The sequence below is a fragment of the Camelus dromedarius genome, chromosome 2 (assembly GCF_036321535.1).
Source record: "Camelus dromedarius isolate mCamDro1 chromosome 2, mCamDro1.pat, whole genome shotgun sequence".
Lineage (NCBI taxonomy): Eukaryota > Metazoa > Chordata > Mammalia > Artiodactyla > Camelidae > Camelus > Camelus dromedarius.
Window position 1 is genome coordinate 18,635,675 of NC_087437.1, and position 24,770 is coordinate 18,660,444.

At 35.9% G+C, this 24,770-nt stretch overlaps 1 protein-coding gene across 9 annotated transcripts in view; it reads right to left on the bottom strand.

Annotated features, from left to right (window-relative positions):
• CEP70 (centrosomal protein 70) overlaps positions 1-24,770 on the bottom strand; it is a 70,060-nt gene that overhangs the window by 39,666 nt on the left and 5,624 nt on the right. For 2 of the 9 annotated variants that reach the window (XR_010383121.1, XM_031442422.2), the window contains exons 1-6: positions 22,608-22,967; positions 20,601-20,703; positions 6,819-6,944; positions 4,876-4,966; positions 4,626-4,749; positions 4,121-4,301 (exon numbers count right to left, since the gene is read on the bottom strand). Coding sequence is in view for 2 of the 9 variants with exons in the window: in XM_031442422.2 (XP_031298282.2) it covers positions 4,121-4,301; positions 4,626-4,749; positions 4,876-4,966; positions 6,819-6,944; positions 20,601-20,609 (531 nt within the window). In the remaining 7 variants the exon portion in view is untranslated. Of the gene's footprint in view, positions 1-4,120; positions 4,302-4,625; positions 4,750-4,875; positions 4,967-6,818; positions 6,945-8,755; positions 8,852-20,600; positions 20,704-22,108; positions 22,322-22,607; positions 22,969-24,770 lie in introns of those variants that run through there. The other 7 variants (XR_010383125.1, XR_010383127.1, XR_010383135.1 and 4 more) reach the window with 7 other exon arrangements.

Sequence of the window (24,770 nt, forward strand, 5' to 3'; positions counted from 1 at the left end):
ACAGGAATAAAAGACTATCTCTGTTCCACTGATGTATGTATATACATAGTTTTCAAAGGACTAAAGTGGGACTATAAATTTACCACATAGCAGAATCGCCCAACTCCCAGTTCCCTGAAAGATACAGATAAAGGTCTGACACACATTCCTAAAATGTTTTTGCAGGAAGCGAATCCCCCAGATGAAAACTGCTGATTTCAAGCATGTAGATTTGAAACCGGGTTGATGATACTTGAAACATCATCTTGATGCCAACGAATCCAAGAACTGAGCACAAGCTGATCAGGCACTCTGCGGCCCCCTCCCTCACACTGCCTTTAAAACCTCTTGCCTGAAAGTCCTCAGGGAGTTGGCACTCTTCTCCGCCTTCTCCCTTGTGCACATGCTATCCTTTCAATAAAAAGCTCTGCTTGCCTAAGCATTCTGTGGAAGCGATATTCATCTCTACAATATTGCAGTCCAAGAATCTGGAGAGTGCCTGGTAAGAATTTTAATAGCCCAGGCCATCCTTCCTGTACCTCCTTCCTCCCTACCTAGATATCAGTTACCTAATCATGTATTAGGAATATCTTGCTGACTTTAGATCCATTTTCTCATTTGGCTCCAAGAAGCACTCAGTCTCATGGCTCTGTGTATATTTTAAAAAGCTAAAGTCAACAGAGTAATCCAACACAAAGTAAAAAACTGAAGCTAAAGAATTTGTGGAGACAAAGTGTATAAATGAGCTTGGTGGCTTTACATTGGGTGGTTTGTATAATACATAATAATTAGGCAGAGAATAAAGAATTAGATTTTTTCGCTGCTTTTTAAAAGTTTAAATAACAACAGGAAGGAAACATTGTGTTATTTCAATTTTCAGTAGTAAATAAATGTGTGGAGAGAATAAAAATATGGAACTGAAATATACAACAATAAATAAGTTGGAGAATGGTAAAATTGTTTTATGATTGTTACACTGTCATAGAATAAGGCAAAAACTATAATGTAACATTAAATTTTAAGAAGTCAAGAATGCATATTTGAATCTTTGAGGTAACCACTAAAAGAACAGTAAAAATCAGCTTCCTGATCCATACATTTCCTATAAAGAAAGAAGAGGGACAACTACATCCTGATACTGATGGTGTGACTTAAAACTAAAATTATCTGCTTAGAACTTTAGAGGACCGAGCAGTTTATCAAATTACATCCCAATAAGCTAATACACTAGCCTATGTTCAGAAAAAGGGAAACTGCTCCACAGAACACAGAAACTGCAAATACATTGTTGTCTTTTGGTTTCTGCATTTCCCCAGCAATCTCTCAATAGCAGTCTTTCAAAATACTGTTGTCAAACATCTGTGGATTTCCTTCATCTCTTTGTCACATACATACAAAATCAGTGTTTCCTTTCTCTCAATGGCAAAATACACAGCACTAAACCATTCTAAAATTAGAAACAAGTGTACACCAAAAAAAAAAAGAAGAAGAAGAAGAAGAAGAATGTGCCTCAAACTGTGAAATAATTATTCTCCAGGAGCACTTCAATCTTCCCCAAAAAAGCACAGATTGACTAGAAACAGAATATATGACGACTAGTCTATAATAGAATGGGACAATCGAACAACATTGAGGGGCAGCAATTCCTTGGGTTTGTCAGTTTCTGTTGACATGCTATAAAAACTACCCTTCAGGGACTTAAAAAACAAAAAAGCAAGCAATTTCAATTGACCAGATTAGCATAGACACCTTCCCCAACACCAAGTTTCCACACCCCAATCCTAATTCTGTCTGCCCCCAATGATAGACTGAAACATGAGACCTCCTCTGTACCAGTTTACAAGTTATGTAACACATCTCTGGGACCTGAAACAAAAAGTTAATGGCCCATAACTCATTTATATTAGACAGAACCACTTGACAGGAAATATATGCCACTCCACTCAAGTCACCCTTACCAATGAATCCTCAAGTATCTGTTCTTTGAATTGCCTAAAACTCTGGTAAATTTACAAGTCTTATATTTTAATAATTTGACTCTGTGATTATTTATATATAACAACCTCTTTATATCTTAATAATTTGACTCTTTGGTTATTTATATATCAATCTCTTTGAAAAAATAAATATCTTCCTTAAAAAAGAACAGTGATCTAACCCCTAGCCCTCAGCTACCTCTGTCAGCACCACCTGATGGCTGCTTTTCTCACGTTAGCAGGTTGATGAATTAAAGAGCTTCAGGTTTCCACACGCCCTGTATCTGAGAGCAAGGTCAAAATCAAATATATACAGAAATATTTCCAAAATCCCCCTCTGTGTAGAGAGATTTTAGAACGTACCACTGATGAGGAGAGCAGTCTAACAAAGCAAACCTAAAAGTGTAAAGTTCTAACAGCAGAGGATTTTGTTGACAGATGAATAACAGAAACAGACTTGGCCATCAAAGAATGACAGTGTCTTCTCTGAAGCTGTGATCAACACCAGCAGGTGCACCATTGGCCATCCCAAATTGGCAGCCTAAATGAGGGCAGAACACCAACGGCCTGTGGTCTCACATCAGAACCCCCAAGTATCTCTTGTTGATTCTCTCTGACCTTGGAATTTATATTAACTCATCAGATCCTTCTGATGCTGCCAGCATAAACTGAGGGGATGTCTAGACCCTGCCTGATGAGTACTGGTCCCTTTTAGGCAGGCTAAACACCCTGTGTGCAGTAAGTACATATAGCGTTGTGACAACAAAAAAATTTCAAAATAAGGACTTAATATTTATAATGATATAATGTTTCTAAGTATTTGTAATGTCTTACACAACAAAACACTGGTTATCACTACAAGAGGTTTGTTTCTTTTAATCACAAAAACACCCAAGTTTTAAAATAAGGGTTTTTTAAAATTAGGAAATTAAGTATTCAATGTTATAATATTGCTATTTCTATAAAAAGAAAAGTAACAAAACTTAAAATCACAAAGTATATTCCATACAAACCTTATGTATTTAACTCAATAACTCAAATATTTATTGAGCATCTACAACTAATAATAAAGCAAACACTTTTTTAGCCTGAAACAAAACAGAGAAAAATATTTGCCCTCATGGAGCTTGCATTCTAACACAGGGAGATATACAAACAAAACAAAATATGTTAGTATGTTACATGGTGGTGAGAACTATGGATAAAACATAAAGCAGGGAAGGCAATACGATATGTGAAGGACAGGACTGCCAATTGTAAGTAAAGTAGTCAAAAAAGGAATCCCTGAGAGATGGTAATGTGACAACTGAGTAAGTAGAGAGTAAACACACCATGAAGCTATTTTTAAAAAGCATGCATAGCAAAGAAAAAAGGAAGAACAAAATGCACTAAGTCCCTGAGGTGAGACTGTTCCAGAAAAATGTTCAATGAAAAGCAAGAAAGGCAGTGTGGCTGGAGTAGAATAAGCAAGAGGTACAGTAGAGTAGATGAAGCCAGAAGGTAACACAGGGCCAGATCATGTAGGACCTGGTAAGCCATGGTGAGACTTATGGATTTTCCTCTTTAAAAAAAAAAAAGGAAAGTCATTGGAATGTTTTGAGCTACTATGTTGAGAGCAAGTTAAAAAAAAGGAAGGGTGGAAGTAGCAAAACCAAGAGAGAAGCAGGAAAGAAATGAAGGTGACTTGGACCTGAGTAGAGACTAAAAGAAGAAAGTCTGGGGAGGAAATTCAGGAACTCAGTTTCAGACATGCAAAAAAGTTCTAGGTGCCTATTGGATGTCCAGTGGAGACATCAAGTAGCAAGCAGGATGTGAGTCTGGAATTAAGGGAAGAGGTCTGGGCTATTAGATTAAAAGATGCTGTGAATTTGCAAGAGAGTGAGAATATACAAGAAAGAAAAAAGGTCTAAGGAATGAGTCTGGGAATCCCAACACTAAGAGGTTAGGAGGAAGAGAACTAGCAAAGGAATTCAAGAATAACCAGTGAGGCTGGAGGAAAACCAGGAGAGAGGATGTTCTGGAAACCAAGCAAAGAAAGAATCTCAAGGCAGCAACAATGACAGGTCAAGTAAGAAAAGGAGAATTGAACTAAGCACACAGAAGTCACGTGGGACCTTGATGAGCCGTTTTAACACTGTTTTGTAAGAAAATGTAAAACCCAGTACCTGTAAAGCTTTTTGCTCCTTTTGAAGTTCTTTTATTTTATTCTGTTGTTGGCAAACCCTACTTAGGGATTCATCCTCCATTTCACCAATTTTGGATTTCACACTCTCCATAATTTGTTCCAAGTCATTAGCTCGTTGTTCCTGATCTGCTGCTCGGCTTTTTTCTATCTGAAGTTCATTTCTAATAACAGACACATAACCCTTCCCTTAGTAATCAAATCATAACAACAAACATATCCATCTAACAACATAATGAGTTTCTAAAATATCTTTGCATTCTTAAAATTTCTGTCTTATAACACAAACCAATAGAAAAAATATATGGTTACCATTACACGTCTAAGCTAAGCTACTACCAAAAGATTTATCTATTAAAATATCTTAATTTAATATTTAATCAAGATGGAAAATTAAATGTCAAGATTTTTTTTCAAGGGAATTATGTTTAGAATGCATACTACTTGTATACAAACAATTCAAAAGAGATTCTTTTCCATTTTCTTACTTAAGCTGTTTATTAGTTTCTATGAGCTCCCGGATCATGTTCTGTTGACGTGATGTTTCTTCCACCAAAGTTTTTAAATTCTCCCTCATCCTTTGTGATGACTGTTTATCAAAAATGATGAGATCTACATTTTAAAAAATGTAATACACAGAGTAAAAATAAAGGTAAAGGAAAAAAATTTAAGATAAAAAATTTTTAAAGGAAAAAAGAAGCTTTTTATTAATAAGGAGCAAGAATAGGATCTGATTACCTTTCAGATCTGTTCTTTTGACTAGAGATAAAGGTTTTAAGCCATGCACCATCAACAGCACATTTATGTTTTCCCATTCTGCTTCTTCCTGCTACAATTACACAGAGAAAAAGATCAACTTGAAGATATAAAGTAAAGAAATACCCTCTTGTATATAATTTCCTTTGTTTTCAGAATAACAGAACTTTCTCTAAAAGCTTTAATATGAATTTTTATGCCCATATAATGGTTAAAATTAAAACAAATTTGTTTTTAACAAAATTAGCAGACTAAAAAGAATGAAAATAAGCATAAATAATTAATTATATAATTTCAGAATACTCACTTATAGGGCTTAATGGATAAATTTAAACAAAAAAAAGAACAAAAACTTGTAATTTCAGTGAACCAAACAGATCTCAGGTTTTTGATGTAACTGAACAAGACTGGGCCCCACTCAAAATAAAAAGCTGCAAATTAGATTATGTTAATGAATAGTAAAGAAAGGGTGAGTCACTCAGGAACAAGTGTCACTTTAACACTGCCTGGGGTCACAACGAAATCAAACATTTGCCTGGTTGGAGCCAATAATTTAGGTAGTTTCCTGTAATAATGGACAAGGCCTAACTATGAAAAGAGTCTGTTCATCAAGGTAACTGATTCTAGTAGAATCACTCTGAAAGACACTCTTTAAGTTTTGTATCCCCGATTCTAAACATGTATTTACACTATAAACCTGAGAAGGGAACTCTAACTCACTAGGTTAAATAAATAAAAACCTAACAAGGAAGAAAATAAGGACATAAAATACTTAGATTAGAATAGAAATATATATGATTTTTTAATGACACATTTAAATCCACCATACTAATAGTTTTATAATGGGCTCAATGTAAGTACAACGATCAATTTTGAAATCACTGTGGGAGGGATTTTGTGTGCTTTTTAAAATACTTTACGTATCTTGTATAGTATATTTGTGAAAAGGTAATTTGAGTGAATTTTTAATCTATTTAAATGTTTGAAAAAATTTACACAATAGTTTTTTATGACTGTACAGTATATAAATATTATAATAGCTTTAAGGTTTAATAATTTAGACTACTTTTAAAAGTACAAATAAAAGTATTGCTTTCCACATCCAAATGCCCCTCAGATAGTAAAATCAACCAAGATAGATAAGCAACACAGATACACTGTATAGCAACAGAATCAGCCATTACCGTGTAATAACTTTTAATGAAGTATAATCTGTAAAAATATTCACTATGCTGTACACCTGAAACTAATATAATACTATAAATCAATTATACTTCAATTAAAAAAACTATCAAGACAAAACAAACTATTCAGATGACTGTGACTCACAGCATCAAACAAATCTTTTGATTGCTGACTTCTTCTTTATCCAGTCTATAATTCTCCTCCCTCCCTTGTTTTCCCTTATTTATGTGGTCAAGTCACAAAGATTAATAATATAGAAGTAAAATTACTGCTGGTATCTGTTTTAGAAGCCAAAAGCTCTGTGTGGGTATCTAAGTGGATGTCTACTATGACTCATAAAAACAAAATGCTCTGTAAATAATAATGGCATGCGTTATGAATGACCAAATGATACATATTGTTCCCTGATAACTCTTTTGAGAGTAACATAACTGTTTGCAAATTCTGAAAATAGTTGAGAATGGCATTTTACAAAGTATGTACTCCAGAACACCAGGCTAATGAAACATTCATCAGATTAGTGCTAAATAAGTAGGAAATACTCTATATTAAAGCCTCCTTTTGGAGACTGACAGTATTGTGAAGTCTTATACTAACATCATTCAATAATCTTTAAACCATCATTTTCCAAAATGATTTTACTAAAGAAGCCTCTTAAAGTAAGACTGTTCACATTTGTAGGTGTGGCACTCTTTGACATATACTTTGAGAAACAGTGGCTTCAACTATCTGAAGTTTACCTGTTTTTCAGTCATGAGTCTGTCTGATGATTTGCTGGATTCCTGGGCTTTAGGGGCTGCTGTAGATACAGTTTCTTTTGTAGAGTCAAAAGAAGTAGGGATTGGCAATAAAAAACTGTAACTTGCCTAAATTAAAAAAGAGAAAAGTACAAAAGGTGTTAAAAGAAAATTATTATTTAAAGGAACCTACTATTCTTGGGCAATTAAAGCATTCCTAAGTCAAAACTTTTACAACTTCTAAGAAAACTGATTTTAAGAATGATTAGAATAAACTCTATCTTATAATGTTCTCCTCTAGAAAGAAAACATGGAGTTTTACACACATACACACAAAGAAAACTATTTGTTTTAACTAGATAATGTGAAAAGCAGGCTATGCTAATAAACTAACTTATTTTTTGGAAGCTGCTTCCCAAAATACTAAAAGAATTGTGTCCAACGCAAAGGTACAGAACAGTCCAACAATTCACTGGACTAACTCCAAGGGTGAATGGACTGGCATATTCTTAGGTGGTCTTTACTTCTAAGCAGATCAGAAGCCAGCAACAAAGGATTCTGATTCAGTCCACCCTACCATCACTTGCTCTTGTTGCCTAAGACTGTGATTCTACAGGAAAAAATTTCCTTGGATTCTGATATCTAATTCCTCCTTTTCAGAGGTACAATCACACACACACATTCCCACACACATTCATTAGCATCATGTAATCTTAGAGCTTGAGAGAACTTTGGAAATTGTTTAATCCAAAATCTCTAGCTGTCCACGCCTGACAGGAGAGAGTGATGGGAGAACCATACCAATATGTCAGGTGCCATAAGCATCTGAGACCCAGAGAAACAAAATGATCTTCCCAGGATTTGTTAGCAGTTCAGCATTTCTTGCAAAGAACCCTCTGTCCTTCCACATCTGCTTTAGATAGTAAAATCCAACTAAACAATTTACTAGTCACCAATACTTCATTTTCAGCTAAACCTGGTGACATGTTACAAATTCTCAAATTCTGTCATTTTTGCTGCTTGACATCATAGAGTACTCTCTCCTCTTTAAACTCTGGACTCCTTCAACAGCTCAATCATCACCATGCTTATCCCTCCCACTTGTATTTTAAATTAAGATACTTTGGGAATATTAGTCAACTTCAGTAACTACCACTTTTTAGCTAGTTTTTACACTTTTCTTTATAGAGAAATTCTCAAAAATGCACAAAAGTAGAGAAAGAGTACAAGAACCCATGTATTCATTACTCTAGTTTCAAGGATAACCAACTTTTTTCTGTACTTCTTTCATTTCTTCCTCACCCACTTACTGCTTCAGTATACATCTCTAACAAACAGACTCTTTTTAAATGTAACTTCAATACCATTGTCACATCTGATGAAATCAACAATTCCTTACTAATCACTAATATTTAGTCCATGCTCAAATTTTTTCCCCAAATCAGGATCCAAACAAGTTCCACATATAGCACTCTTAAATTTCTTTTAATTTGAAAGTCTCACTTGCTTATCTCCACACTTCTTTTTTTCAAACCTGCCATTTATGTGTTGAAGGCCATTTGTCTTACAGAATAACTGACATTTCAGTTGGGCTTATTGTATTCTTACCATTTAACATATTTCTCCATCCCCTACTTCTTGTAAACTGATTACATTCAGAGGTTTTATTAAATTCAGGTTCAGTATTATTTGCCAAGAATACTTCAGAGGTGATGCTGTGTTCTTCCTACTACTACTACCATCAGGAGTCAGTCAGAGTTGGGAAGAAAATGCCTGTAGACCAGACATAAGGTAGGCATATATCAATGTAATAGACTCTTCTTGTATTCTGACAATCTCCCTAACAGCCACACGAGGCCTCTTTCAAATCTTCAAAGTGTCATCTTCCTCTAGGTTCTAGGCCTAAGCACTCTTATCCTCTTCACTTAGTTAACTCCTACCTGATTTTCAGATCTTGACTCAAATTTCCTTCTTCAGGGAAATCTCCCCTGGTCCCATGACTAGATGAGGTCCTCTTGTTATATGATCTTATAGCACTATAAAGAGTAAAGTATGAAGGTTTAGAGCTCAGAGTCAGGTGACCTGAGTGACTATCAGCTTAACTATTTATTAAACTCTGTGATATGGAAAAACTCATTAACATCTTTGATCCTTGGTTTCTTCATTTGCAAAACAGAAAACATACTAATACCTATATCTCATAGGCTGAATTAAGTCAGACAACACACAAAAAGTATTTGGAACAAGTAACTGGCACATAGAAACTTATAGATGATTGGTAGTCATTGCTATATATGTAAGTATGCTAAACAAAATAGATCTTACCTAATCAATCATACCATTGTACACTATCTTGGACTTTATCTACAAATTACTCAGCTAATTATCTGATACAAGTTTTTTACATGAATTCATCTAGATAAGACTAAATTCCATGAGATCAGTAGACTAAGTTCCATGATCACTTTTTGGTAATACTAGGGTAGGTAACTCTGCCTCTAAAGGACAATGAAGAAAGCTGAATAAAAATGTTTAAAAATGTTTTCTTCTTATAAGCATTAAAGAAATAACAAGATAATGACATTACCAAGGGGAAAAAAAAATCAAGATGAAAACTCACTTTTTTCCCTGAAGGCATCTGCCAAATTCAAAGGAAGAGCAATGAAAATAAATGCTACAAATCAAAGCCACCTCTCTACTCCCATTTGAAGTTGTTACCTTGAAAGGCTATAATTCTCAGGACTGGGTGAACCAGAAGTAAACCTCTCCCACAAACTGAAACCTGGCTTCCTCTCCTCTGAGTCATTTCAGTATCTCAAGAAGGTCCAAAATTAATAGTGCTTCCATTTATTTACCAATTTTCAAGAAAATGAGTTGGTTCCTTATCTTCTGAAGACAATTCTTTTTAAAAAATCTAGTACCAGTATGAGGCCATGAATTTAAATGTATTTTATGAGTGTCAGTTCATTGCAATTATTATATAATATTATTGAAGCTCATGTGGTTATCTTTGACTGGTGGGAACCTATTCAAATCTATCCTTTTGATACGATCCTACTAGTCTTTAATAGCTTCCTTGTTGTCTGATATCTTGAAACAGCTCTGTCCCAAATCTGAAATCATCCATTTCTTCACATTCAGGAGGAGAGGATTCTGGGAAGATGGCAGAGTAGGAAGCACCAGGAATGCGTCTCCCTGCCTAGAAAACAATTGCACTGGCAGAATCTGTCTCATGTTAACTATTTTAGAACTCTAAGTCTATTAAGGCTTGCAAATTCCAGGGAAGGCTTAGATGATAATTTGTGGTTAATTTCAGTCAATTCAGCACTCAGCATTTACCCGTTCCCCATCCTCAGTCTTAAGGCAGGCAGCTATGCACAGTGTACCAGGAGCAGCTTGCACCCAGTCTGTGTGAGTCAGGGTGGGCAAAAAGGACTCTTACCCAAATATCACGATTCTGTGATCTGATCACTGATTGCTGCTTCTGATATCAGAGGAGCAAAGAGGCAGGGGTCTTGTACTTCCTCCCATTGTTATAAGCCCCTTCCAATTCTGGCTAAACTGATTTCCAGGGAATTTAAATGGCCATTGTCCTTTTCTTCCCCTCTTTGCTTTTCTCTTTTTCCTCTTTTGGGAGACAAATATTAAAAACTAGGACATTCAAAAGTAAATGCAAAAAATAAAAAATAAAAGCAAATGCATTTGTGGGGAATTAGAAAGTAACTGCATATGCCCACAGAAAGGTACAAGCTAAAAAAGACCTTCAGTTTATACCTCACACTGATCCTCAGCACAGAGACAACCACAACAGTTTAAAACAAACAAACAGAAACAAAACCCAGCAAACCTTGGCAAAGGAGGAGAATCTGATTTCTAGAGATACCATATTATTAGATTCAAATGTCCAGTTTTCAACAAAAAGTAACAAGGCATAGAAAGAATCAGGAAAGTATGACCCATTCAAAGGAAAAAAACAAATCAACAAACTGTTCCTAAAAAAAAAGAATTGACAGCAGATTTACTAGACAAAGATTGTAAAACAGCCATCTTAAAGATATTCAAAAGACTGAAGGAAGGTGTGGAGAAAAATCAAGAGAACAATACATGAACAAAATGGGAATATCAATAAAGAAAGACAGAAAACCTAAAAAGAAATGAAAAATTCTGGAGTTGAAAAGTACAACAACTGAAATGAACATCTCACTAAAGGCATTCAAAGGCAGATTTGAGCATACAAAAGAAAGAATCAGTAAATCTGAAGACAGGACAATGGAAATTATCAAGTCTAAGAAACAGAAAAAAAAATTAATGGAACAGAAAGAAAAAAATTGAAGAGTGAACAGTGCCTAAAGGACCTATGAGACATCATCAAGTGGGCCAATATATGACTTGTGGGAGTCCAAGAAGGAGAAAAGGAAGAAAGAGTGGCAGAGAGGCTATTTCAAGAAATGATGGCTGAAAATTTCCCAAATTTGTTGAAAGATATGAATATATACATTCAAGAAGCTTGATAAACTCAAAGAGACCTACACCAAGAACTATTATAAGTAAACCTTTGAAAGACACACACAAAGAGAGAATCTTGAAAGCAGCAAGTGAAAAGTGACCCAACACATATAAGGAATCACCAATAAGATTACCAGCAGATTTCTCAACAGAAATTTTGGAGACCAGAAGGTAGTGAGATGAAATATTCAAAGTGCTAAAAGAAAGAAACTGTCAATCAAGAATCCTACATCTGGCAAAACTATTCTTCAAAAGTGAGGAAAAAATTAAGACATTCCCAGATAAACAAAAGCTGAAGGAGTTTGTTACCATTAGACCTGCCGTACAAGAAATACTAAAGGAGTCCTGCAGGTTGAAATGAAAGGACACTAGACAGTAAATCAAAGCCATATGAAAATAAGCTTAAGATACCAATACAAGTAAATGTCATGGCAAATAAATGGGCAATTATCAAAGGTAGCTACTAACATTACAACAAAGATCTGTAAGTCCCACTTTTTGTTTTCTACATGATTTAATAAACAGATAATTGTTTAAAAAGCAATCATTAGTCTAAAAGCTAACATTTTTTTAACTTTGGTTTATAACATTACATCTCATTCTCTACCTAATTTAAGAGACTAAATTCATTTAAAAGAATTATTAATTTATGGTTTTGGGAACACATGTATAAAGACATAATTGTACAACAGTGACAACTGAAAGAGGTGAGGGTGGAGCTGTAAAGGAGCAGAGTTTTTGTTATTTAAGTTAAGCTGTTATAAATTCAAACTTGAGTGTTATAATTTTACAATGTTAAATGTAATCCCCATGGTAACCACAGAGAAAATAGTGATAGAAATATACACACACAAAAAAAAGTAAAGAGAAATATTTCACCACATAAAAAAAATCAACTAAACACAAAAGAATACAGGAAATAAACAAAAATGCCATAAGATTTTATGAAAAACAACAAAATGACAGAAGTCAGTCCCTACCTATCAGTAATCACTTCAAATGTACATGGATTAAACTCTTGACAGATTGTCAGAATGAATTTTTTTAAAATATGAGGCAATTATGTGTGTTTAACACAGACCCCCTTTGGGTCCAAAGACACAAAGAGGTTGAAAGTGAAAGGATGGTAAAAAATATTACATGAAAATAATAACCAAAAGAAAGCAAGGGTGGCTATATTAGTATGAGTTTTAAAAAGTTTACTAGAGACAACAAGGACATTACATATTAATAAAAGATTAATACAGCAAGAATATGTAACAATTATAATACTTACGCACTTAACAACCAAAACATATGAAGCAAAAACTGAAAGAACTGAAGGAAGAAACAGTTCTACAATAATAGTTGGAGACTTTAACACTCCATTCTCAATAATAGAACAATCAGACAGAAGTAATGAAACAGAGTATTTGACACAATTAAACCAACCAGATCTAACAGATTTATAAAGAACAGTCTACCCAACAACAGAATACAGTCTTCCAAGGGTGCAGGGGACATTTTCCAGGACAGACCATGTGTTAAGCCACAAATTAAGTCATAATAGATTTTAAAAGATAGATTTCATACAAAGTACATTCTCTGACCACAAAGGGATGAAGTTAGAAATCAGGAACATAAGTTAAACAAAAATTCATAAATTTATGGAAATTAAACAACACACTTCTAAAATAATCAACAGATGAAAGAAGAAATCACAAAAGAAATTAGAAAATACTTAGAGATGAATGAAAATGACAACACAACATACCAAAACTTATGGGACACAGTGAAAGCAGTGCTAAGGGTGAAATTTAGTTATCAGTTTACATTAAAAAACATGAAAGATCTCAAATTAGCAACCTAATTTTACTACTCAGGAACTAGAAAAAGAACAAACTAAACCCAAAGCTAGCAAAAGGAAGAAAATAATGAAGATTAATTAGAGCAGAAATAAAGGAAATAGATGATAGGAAAGCAACAGAGAAAGTCAATGAAATAAAGATATCTGAAAAGATCAACAAAACTGACAAGTACTTAGGTAATGGAGAGGAAAAAAGGCAACACTCAAATTATTAAAATCGGAAATGAAAGTGGGGACATTATAAAAAAGTATAAGAGAGTACTATGAACAACTGTTTGCCAACAAATTAGATAACCAAAATGAAATTAAATGGACAAATTCCTAGAAATGCAAAACCTACTAGCACTAAATGACAAAAAAAAAACCACAGAAAAACTTAATACACCTGTCACTAGTAATAAGACTGAATCAGTAATCAAAAAACTCCCAATTATAAAAAAGCCTTGGACCTGGTGGCTTCATTGAGGAATTCCACCAAACATTTAAAGAACTACTAACAATCCTTCTCAAACATTTACAAAAAATTAAAGAGGAGGGAACACTTCCTAACTTATTCTTGGAGGCCAGCATCACCCTAACATCAAAGCAACACAAAGACAATACAAGAAAACTAAAGACCAATATTCCTTATAAACATTGATGCAAAAATCCTCAACAAAATACTAGCAAACCAAACTCAGCAGCATATTAAAATGATGTCCAAGTGAGAATTATACCTGGAACGCAGGAATAAGCATATGAAAAGCAATCAATGTAATATATATTAATGGAATGACAAAAAAAAACACATGATCATCTCAATTGATGCAGAAAAAGCATCTGACAAAAACCAACATCCTTTTGTTTTTGGTTTTCTTTACTTTTTTTTTGAGTTATAGTCATTTTACAATGTTGTGTCAAATTCCAGCGTAGAGCACAATTTTTCAGTTATACATGAACATACATATATTCATTGTCACATTTTTCACTGTGAGCTACCACAAGATCTTGTATATATTTCCCTGTGCTATATCGTATAATCTTGTTCATCTATTCTACATATGCCTGTCAGTATCTACAAATTTTGAACTCCCAGTCTATCCCTTCCCACCACCCTCCTTGGCAACCACAAGTTTGTATTCTATGTCTGTAAGTCTGTTTCTGTTTTGTATTTACGTTCTTTTTTTTTTTTTTTTTTTTTTAGATTCCACATATAAGTGATCTCATATGGTATTTTTCTTTCTCTTTCTGGCTTACTTCACTTAGAATGACATTCTCCAGGAACATCCATGTTGCTGCAAATGGCATTATTTGTCATTTTTATGGCTGAATAGTATTTCATTGTATAAATATATCACAACTTCTTTATCCAGTCATCTGCTGATGGACATTTAGGCTATTTCCATGTCTTGGCTATTGTAAATAGTGCTGCTATGAACATTGGGGTGCAGGTGTCTTTTTGAAGTAAGGTTCCTTCTAGATATACCAACACCCTTTTGTGATCAAAGACACTCAACAAACCAGGAATAAAAGGAAACTACCTCAACAAAGTAAAAGCCGCATATGAAAAATCTACAGTGAACATCATACTCAATGGTGAAAGACTGAAAGTTTTCCCTCTAAGATGAGGAACAAGACAAGGATGTCCACATTAGCCACTTCCATTCCACATGGACTTGGAAGTTCTCACCAAGAATTTAAGCAAGAAAGAGAAATAAAAGGCATCCAAATTAGAAAAGAAATACAACTATCTAACTACAGATATGATTTCATGCAGAAAACCCTAAGAAACCCCCACACACACAAAATGTTAGAATTAGTGAATTCAGCAATGTAGCAGGATACAAAAATCAACACATAAAAATTAGTTGCATTTCTATACACTAACAATGAAAAATCCTAAAAGGAAATTAAGAAAATAACTCCATTTACAATAGCATTAAAAAAGAATTTGTTTAGGGTTTTTTTTTTTCTTTGTGGGGGAAAACAATTAGGTTATTTATTTTACTGGAGGTACTGGGGATTGAACCCAAGACCTCCTGCATACTAAGCACATGCTCTATCTACCACTTGAGCTATGCTCTCCCCACCAAAAAAAAAAAAAAAAGAAAAAGAAAAAAGAAAACAATTAGGAGTAAACTTAACCAAGGAGGTTCATCTTGTACAATGAAAACCACAAAACATTACTCAGAGAAATTAAAAAGACATAAATATATGGAAACAGATCTTATATACATGGATCATAAGATTTAATATTAAAATGTCAATATTACCCAAAGAAATCTACAGATTTAATGCAATCCTTATCAAAATTCTAATGACATTTTTGCAGAAATTGAAAACCCATCCTAAAATACATAGGGAATCTCAAGGGACCCTGAATAGCAAAGACAATCTTGAAAAAGAACAAAGCTGAAGTACTCACATTTCCTAATTTTAAAACTCACTGCAAAGCTACAGAAATCAAAACAGTGTGGTATTGGTATACAGACCAATGGAGTACACTAAAGAGCCCAGAAATAATTTCTCATATATACTGTCAAGATTTTCAACGTGAGGGTCAAAAATTATTCAATAGGTAATGGTCAGTCTCTTCAACAAGTGATGCTGGGAAAAGTGCAAAAAGAATGAGTCTGGACCCTTACTTAACACCATATACAAAAATTAACTCAAATTAGATCAAAGACCTAAATGTAAGAGCTGAAACTATAAAACTCTTAGAAGAAAACACAGGGTACAAGCTTCACAACCCTGAATTTAGCAATGATTTCTTGGCTATAACACCAAGGCACAGGCCACAAAAGAAAAAAATTGACAAATTAGACTTCATGAAAACTTAAAACTTTTGTCCATCAAAGATATTGTCAACAGAGTAAAAAGGCAATCCACAGAATGGGAGAAAATATTTGCAAATCATATACGTGATAAGGGACTAATATCCAGAATATATAGAAAATTCCTAAAATTCAACAACAAAAAAATCTGATTAAAAAATGGGCAAAGAACTTGAGCAGACATTTCTCTAAAGAAAATATAAAAATGCCCAAAACACATGAAAAAATATTCAATATCACACTACCCATTAGGTAAATGTAAATCAAGACTGCAATGAGATACCATCTCCTACCTATTAGGATGGCTACCATCAAAAAAAAAAAAAAAAATAGAAATAACAGGTGTTGGTGAGGACAAAGAGAAAGTAGAACACTTGTATACTGTTGGTAGGAATGTAAAATGGTGTAGCTGCTATGAAAAATAGCTGGATGGTTCTTCAAAAAATTAAACATAGAATTGCCATATGATTCAGCCATTCTACTCTGGGTATAGTCAAAAGCAGGATCTTGAAGAGATATCTGTACATCCATGTTCACAGCAGCATTATCCACAATAGCTAAAATTTGGAAGCAACCCAACTGTCTATCAACAGATGAATGGATATGCAAAAATGGTATATCCATTCAATGGAATACAACTCAGCCATAAAAAGGAAGGGAATGTTTACATTAAGTTATAACATGGGTGAACCTTAAGGACATTAGCCAATCCCACACACACACACACACACACACAAATGTTGTATGATTTCAGTCATAAAGTAGAATGGTGGTTGCCAGAGCCTTGAGGGAATGGTGAGTTATCATTTAATGGATACAGAGTTTCAATCTTACAAGTCGAAAAGAGTTCTGCAGCTAGATGATGGTGATGGTAGCATATTATGAATGTATTTAATACCTTTGAACTATATACTTAAAAATGGTTAAGATACTAAGTTGGGCTTCATAAAAATAAGAACTGTTCTTTGAAAGATACTGTTATAAGAAGGAAAAGAAAAATCACAGACTAGGAGAAAATACTTGCAATTCATAAACAACTCATACCCAAAATACATAAAGAACTCTAAAAACACAATAAGAAAGCAAGCAACCCAATATTAAAAAGGGCACAAAATTTGAATAGACATTTCATCAAACAAGATACACAGATGGTAAATAAGCACATGAAAAGATGCTATAAAAGCTGTTAGTCATGAAGGAAATTCAAGTTAAAATCCACACTGTGAAACCGCTGCACACTTATGTAAGTGTCTAAGACAAACTATACCACGTGTTTCTAAAGATGCGGAGGAACTAGAACTCTAATACACTGCTGATGGGAATGTAAAAAGGACAGCAAATCTGAAAACACTTTGGCAGTTTTTTATAAGGTTAAATATACACTTACCGTAAGAACTATTCCATTCCTAGGTATGTACCCAAGAGAAATGAAAGCAAATGTCCACATAAAGGCTTACAAAGCTCTTAAGACCTTTGTTTGTAATAGTCAGGAACTGGAAACAACTCAAATGTCCATCTACAAGTGAATGGATACATAAAGTGTGGTCTATTCATACAATAGAATACCTCTCAGCAATAAAAAGGAATAAACTATTGATGCTTGCAACAACATGGATAAACCTCAAAATATTTAAGGCTGAGTGAAAGAAGCCAGATAGAGTACATACTATGACTCTATTTGCATAAAATTCTAAAAAACAAAAAACTAATCTACAGTGACAGAAAGGTCAGTGGTTGAGGAATAGGAAGCTGGAAAGACGGATTACAAAGGAAACTGGGGAGTGTTGGATAAACATATTCACAATCTTGATTGTGGTCATGGTTTCACAGGTATATATGTATGTCAAAACACATCAAATAGTACATTTTAAATACGTTCAGTATACTGTATAACAAATAACTCAATAAAGCTGTTTTAAAAATAAGGTTTCCCTGGGGGAGGGTATAGCTCAAATGGTACAGTGCATGCTCAGCATACACAAGGTCCTGGGTTCAATCTCCAGTACCTCCTCTAAAAATAAATAAATAAGTAAACCTAATTACCTCCTCTGCCAAAAAATAAAAAATAATGTTTCCCTGAAATTAAAAAAAAAGATCTGAAACTACATATGGAAAGAACCTATCAAGTACTGACCTCAGAACAACCAATACCAAGACACATTTTAATAAAGTTACTGAATTTTAAAAGAAAAAAATTCTTTCGTCATCTAGAAAAAAAGGAACAAATGACTTATAAGGGGAAAAACTGGATTATCATCTGACTTTGATACCAATGCTTTATACCAGAAGAAAAAGGAGTACTATATTTAAGAAACTCAAGGAAAAGAAATGTGAGCAAAGATTTTATAGCAGCAAAACTTACCTTCAAGTATAAAGGGCACAAACTTTTACCAATATGAAAGAACTCAGGAATATTCCTTCCAGAGCAATTTAACAACAACAACAAAAAAGCATCAGGTAACCAAAATGGTTAGAAGGACATCAACATACACACTGGTGGTATGTATTAAATATACCTGTAGAACTAAGGATAAATGAAGGCTAAGAGAGAAAAAGTAGAACATGTAATGACTATATGCTTTGACAATGCAGATATAATAAAACTATTTAAAAAAAAAAAAAAAAGGAAAAAAAGAGGAAAGAATAGGAAGCACATGAGCCAAAAAAAAAGTTTAATGTTTTCAGTAATCATATTGGTGGTGGTATCAGTAAAATATTTCTGATACTGTTAGGTGTGTAATATGAGATAAAACTAATGAGTAATTATGGGACATTCTAATTCCATCATCTTCTATGTTCTCAAGAACCAGTATTCTTCATATAGAAAAAAGGTACTGCAGATATAATAGAAAAATTAAGTAAAGGCTCTGCAGTCCCAATTTGACCTGGAAGTATTCATATGAACTCATTAAATAGTTTATCTTTAATGTGTGTGTGTCTAAAGATAGTTAGATAAAGTTTCCTAGCTCTGTCTACTGAAAAGCCTAAAACAGTGACTAACTCAGGATCTCTGGTATATAATGATCTTAAAATGCCATTTCCTTCTAAAAGAAACCAGAGTTTCTTGAAAAAAATGTTGATTTCAGATTTGGAGACAGAAATGGTTCAAGATTATCAGTCACCGAGGAAGATATTAAAGACTAGTGAAGTCATCAAAAAAAATAGGCTTGAAGAGGCTCCCCTCAGCCAAAGATGAGACCACATGAGCTTTGAAAATAATTGCAATAAACTGAAACCCATAGTATTCACATTCATGATGTCATACTGACATTAGATTCTTTAAAAAGAACTGTCTTCAGAAGACAATTTTCTCAAAAATTGGTAAATGGAAAGAATGAAACATTTATGTTGTCTTTCCTAAAGGAATTATATTGCTGTGTATTCAAATGATAGATAAGGTACTAATATTCCAACTAAGTTAAAAAAAAACCAAACATGATACAATTGCAAACTTCAATGAACAGATAAGGCATCAAATATCAACAGGTGCTGAAAACAAAGAGAAACAGTAAGGTATTCTACGCCTCCTATGGTCTTGCCAAACACCATGTAGAGAATTACCAAAGGGACTGAATCTGAGTCTGATCCAGTCTTGGATCCAGCTATCAATGTGCAAAAATTATCCAAGACAGGGGGAGGGTATAGCTCAAGTGGTAGAGCTCATGATTAGCACACACAAGGTCCTGAGTTCAATCCCCAGCGCCTCCTCTAGAAATAAATAAGTAAACCTAATTACCGCCCCCCAACCAAAAAAATAAATAAATAAAAATTTTTAAAATGTATCTAAGACAGGGAAACATAATGAACTGTATATGAGTATGCAATCTGCAAAACCCAGATTGTAGGATATACAGGTCAAATGACCCAAGTTCTTCATCAGATAAATCGTAAGGAAAAGAAAATAGGGTGAGCATCTATAGATTAAAAAAGATTTTAAAAATTTAAATGAGCAACACTACATTATAGTGCCAAAGAATACAGATTTATGAAAAAACTTTTAACACAAGGAAGCAATTACTATAAAAGTCAGAAAAATGGCTACTAATGCAAGTACAGAAGTAGTTGTGATTGGGATGGAGCAAAGTCTTGGCATGGCTAGCATGGTTCTCCATCCTGACCTGGGTGGTATCGACTTCATAATCTTTCCTAATAAAAATTCATTTTTTTAATAAAATGAATTTGTTAAATAACAATAAAAGCAAAAGTAGAGGAAATACTAACCAAAAGAAAGCTGGTATAGCCAGATTGCCTGGGTTCAAATCATGGATTCTGCCGCACAACCAAAAAGTACTGATCTGTGCCTCAATTTCCTTATCATAAAATGAGGATAATAAAAGTACTTTACTCACAGATTCTTGTGAAGGCTAGGAAAGTGAATATAGAAAAGATCAACAGAACAGTGCCTGGAACACAGCAGGACAGAGGTGGTGATCAGAGTTGGCGACTAGCTGTGTTAATTCTCTAATTAACCTCTCTAGGCTTCAGTTTCCTTAACTGAGTTTAAAATATCTGATAGGATTATGAGGAGTCAAAAAGAAATATATTATAGTATTCCATAAATAGTAGATCCTTCCCATGGCCTCTCAACATCCAGAGAGTCACCTGTCACATCAGACATACCTCAGTCATAGCACATTCCTCTTGCACTTTTCACCTGGTCATTCAAGTTGATCTCAACGAAATGATCACCCAGTGAGTCTCACGTCTGAAACTGGATCTTCATCTAGGTTTCAAAAAGATAAACAGACCTGAATCTTAAAATATTTAACCTCCTAGTAAGAATGGTCTTGTGTTATTCCACTAAACTGAAGCTGGAACAACTGAAGTAGCTGCTAATGGACATTGATGCTCATTATAACGTGCCTTTGCCCTTGTCTTCTTTCCCCTTATCTTTCCTCTTCCTGCTTTTGTTGAAATGTTTAGCTGGGAGTCCAAATCTTTCATTATCTATCAATAATTCTGATTCTGGATTCAAAAGTAGAATATTCTAATTGGCAAGGGTACTAAAATGAAGCCCTCTCAGACAGATACCACCAAATACAGAAGATAAAGGCAGAGAGAACCGTCACAATTTCACCTGTGACCAAGCCCTCCTTTTCAGAGGCCCATGCTGTGAAATTAATATGCCAATAGTCTGCAGCAGCCTTTTCCCCACTTACAGGCTGTAACAGGACACAGGTGTGGAACTCCGAGTCACTAGAAAAGACCCAATGCTTCCTAAGTCCAAAGCAGAAGCTGCAATGAGCTTCAATCAGTCTCATAATACACCTGAAGTAAGACTGTGGGAATAAGAATTGCAGGGAGAAGCAGACGGTTTGTACAAGGCATAGAAAGCCAAGAGAAGAGACGCAAAACAGTTTTATCTTCTTGCCCTGTCCAGGTTTCACAAGAACCCTTTGGTAACTTGCCCTTTCTAGGTCTGAAGCCCCTGCAACATGCACCATACATTAAAATGTAATTATTTTTCACTACTTTTTTGGGAACAAGCTAGAAATTAAGCATGGCCAGTAGCTGTTCTTTCTCAAGTGAGTCACATAAAAATCTCTAATTAGCTTTCTCAAAAGTATCTCACTTTACTGCAATAAATGGAACACACAATGCTTTCAAAGTCTCTATTGTCTATTAAATGCAAAAGCTCTTTTCCAAAAATATGCCAACATGCTGTTTAACGTTCCTAAGAAGAACTGAATCTACCACAAATAAGGAAACAGAATTGGGATTGGATCTCGTCTCGACCAAATATGTCTCAGGAGAGGTTATATAAAGGGTCAAACATGACTCTTCCCCTTTGAAGCAGAAGCTGCGGACAAAACCCTAGTCGGCCACCTCTTCCCCAAGGTGGGATAGAGAAGGCCCAAGTCTACCTGGCAATACCAAAAGTAAGAATTAAACCCCATGCAGAGGATTGAAACCAATGTGGGTAATGCCTACACAGAGCTTAACATTACCATGGTTAGAAAATAAAGTAATATAGAAACTCTTCTGTTTGGTCGGTGTTACGGGTCTCCGAGCCTTGCAACAACTCCACCTCGTTGATTTCCTTAATAAAATCAAATTAAACTCCGCACAAAGTAAGAGGCCTCCCGACCGTGGAATGAGACTAACAAACCAAAGAAAGGGATACTCACCTAACCCGTCGCGTATCCCCCACCTTCTGCTCCGAGCTTTCACTAGCCACGCAACCTTCTCAGACACCCTGGCACTGAAAATTTGAGCAGGCTGGCCCTAGTCGACTATCGGGGATGGATAAACCAACTACAACTTATCCAAAATCCAGTCTACGCCGGGAATCACTCCAAGCTTCATACTTACTGCCTCGTTTAACCTTCTCAGCCACCATGACAGGCAAGAATAACCAGCTGTATTCTACAAATGAAGAAACTGAGGCGCTGAGACATTAAATGAGAAGCCTAAGATAACAAACGGCGGACTGCCAGAACTCGATTGCCAGTTCCCCTCCTTATCCTGGGATTTTTAATTGGCGCAAACCCGTCCCAGGCGGCTCCTCTCCGGGGACCCCAGCAAAGGTCAGTTTAACCGCTCGCAAGGTACAGGTGGGGCCAGTTCCCGGGGCTCCTCAGGGAGGGGCTCTACCCAACGCCTCGGTAAACCCTGAGGGCCGCTCACCTTCCTCAGCCGCCGCCTCCCTCCAGCAGCGAGCCCAGCTTGTCCGGCTCAGCCGCCTCCGGCCCCGCGTCTGCGACCGTTACCGCCGTGGGAGGCTGGCCAATCGAGCCCGAGAGCGTCGAGGGACCTGCCTCGCTCAGCCTCTGAACGCCCGGGCGACTGTCTCGGGCTGCCGTCGGAGGCTGGGACTGCCCCGAGTCCTCTGGTTGGCTCCGCTGTTGGGGGCGGGGCTTACCAGAACGTAGGCGGGAGCGTGCTGCGCGTGCTTTGTCGTCTGCGCGTGCGCACTTCCATTGCAACGAACGCTCTGGCCGCGCAAGCACTTTATCATTTACCCGGATCCTCTTTTGCAAGGGAAACCAGAAATCCACGTTTGAGGCGATCGGTGAAAGACAGGTCCGGACCACGTGGCAGTCCTCCACACACATACACATGCGGTGTCTGTGAACTCTTGCTGCGGGGTCTGGTCAGCCTGATCTTTGTGTTCCAGACCTGGCTAAGTACTGCATCGCCTGGCATTTGGAGGATGCAAATAAGTGTTTGTTGACGTTTTTACCCTCCCATTCAGCATTTTCCAGATCTCCACAAAGTGTCAGGCAATACATCAAGCTCCAGAAATGCAAAAGCGTCTGACTGGAGACATTCAAAGTCTAGTTAGGGAGATGGATATATACTCTGAAAGTAAGGTACAGTGTGATAGGCATAATCAGAGAAAGGTGCTGACTAAAACAAAAAACAACAAAAAAACACACACACAACCTAAAAGTTGAGAATTATGCTTTATTCAGCGGACATACTGAAGATTTATGCCCAGGAGAGCGTCTCTCAGATAGTTCTGAGGGACTGTTCCCAAAAGGTAAGGGAGGGGCCAGGATATATAGGAATTTTGACAAAAATAAAACAGGTGTTGGAACATAAAAGATTACTGTTAAAGAAAAGCCAGACATCTCAAGTCAATGAATTTAGCACTCTTCTAAGTATGGGAAGATGCAAGAGTTTGGGCTCATTGAAGTTATTCCTTTGATATGCACCTTAACTGTCTAGGGCCAGTATCTTATCTTCTCCATCCTGAATCTCTTCAGGATGCACATGTGGGTAAGGGGGAGCTGCAATGGCTGATGGCTTGAAAGACACGACATCCTTTGTTTACTAATCTGGCAGGCGACATTCTTTGTCCACAGTGTGCAGGGCACACAAGAGAAAGCGGAAGATTTACCTCAGTGGGTCACTGGAGTCTTCCTCAACCAGTAGGTCTCAACCCTGGCTGCACACCAGAATCGCCTACGGAGTTTTGAAAATGAATCTCAGGCCCCAAACCAATTAAATCAGAATCTGCCAGGTGGCACCCAGGTGTCAATGGTTTGTAAATCTCCCCCAGGTGATTCCAATGTGCAGCCAAGCCACAAAACTGCAAACCTAGAGAGATGCATAAGAAGGATTCTGAATGGTGAACAAGAGTTCCCCAGAAATACATAGAGGAAAGGTATTCAGAGAAAACTTTATGTGCAAATTAAGACAATAACTCCAAAACACATTATTAAAATGAGTAGTTCACAAGTGCTCAGTAAATCTTGCTCTTTTTTTTTTTCCCTTTAATTAAACCTGGGCCCCATTGGTACAGCTTATATCTGCCCTCCCCAAAAAAACCTAACCCCCAGTGCACTGGCAAATATAATGGGCTTCCTGAGGAACTGAGGAGTGTGTTGCATCGTTGGAGAATCAGAGGAAGGCCTTAGCAGGTGTGCTAAGGAGCTGGGACTTTGTCCTGGAGGTGATGGGGAACTATAGATCAGTTTCCAAAAGAAGTATAAAATGGAAAGGTTTTTGTTTGGGTAGCTTTAATCCTAACTTTCTTGCATCCTCACATATAAGTAAAAACTAAAAAAAAAAAAAAAAAAAAAAAAAAAAAAAAAAAGCTCCATGGTGTACAAATATGATGACTGCTCTTTTTTTTCCCACAAAAGGAAGTCAACTCAATCCTCTGTTTCTCACTTTAATAAATTCAAAATCTAAAAACAGGTCTCCTGTCCACCATTTTCAAAACCTCATAGCGGGTTAAGTGATCCAAAAATTCCGAACGGAAAATCCAGCTGCCATATACTTGAAGGGAAGGCCGTCGGCCATTGTCATTGCATCTTATAGCCACACGATGTCGCTGTTTAC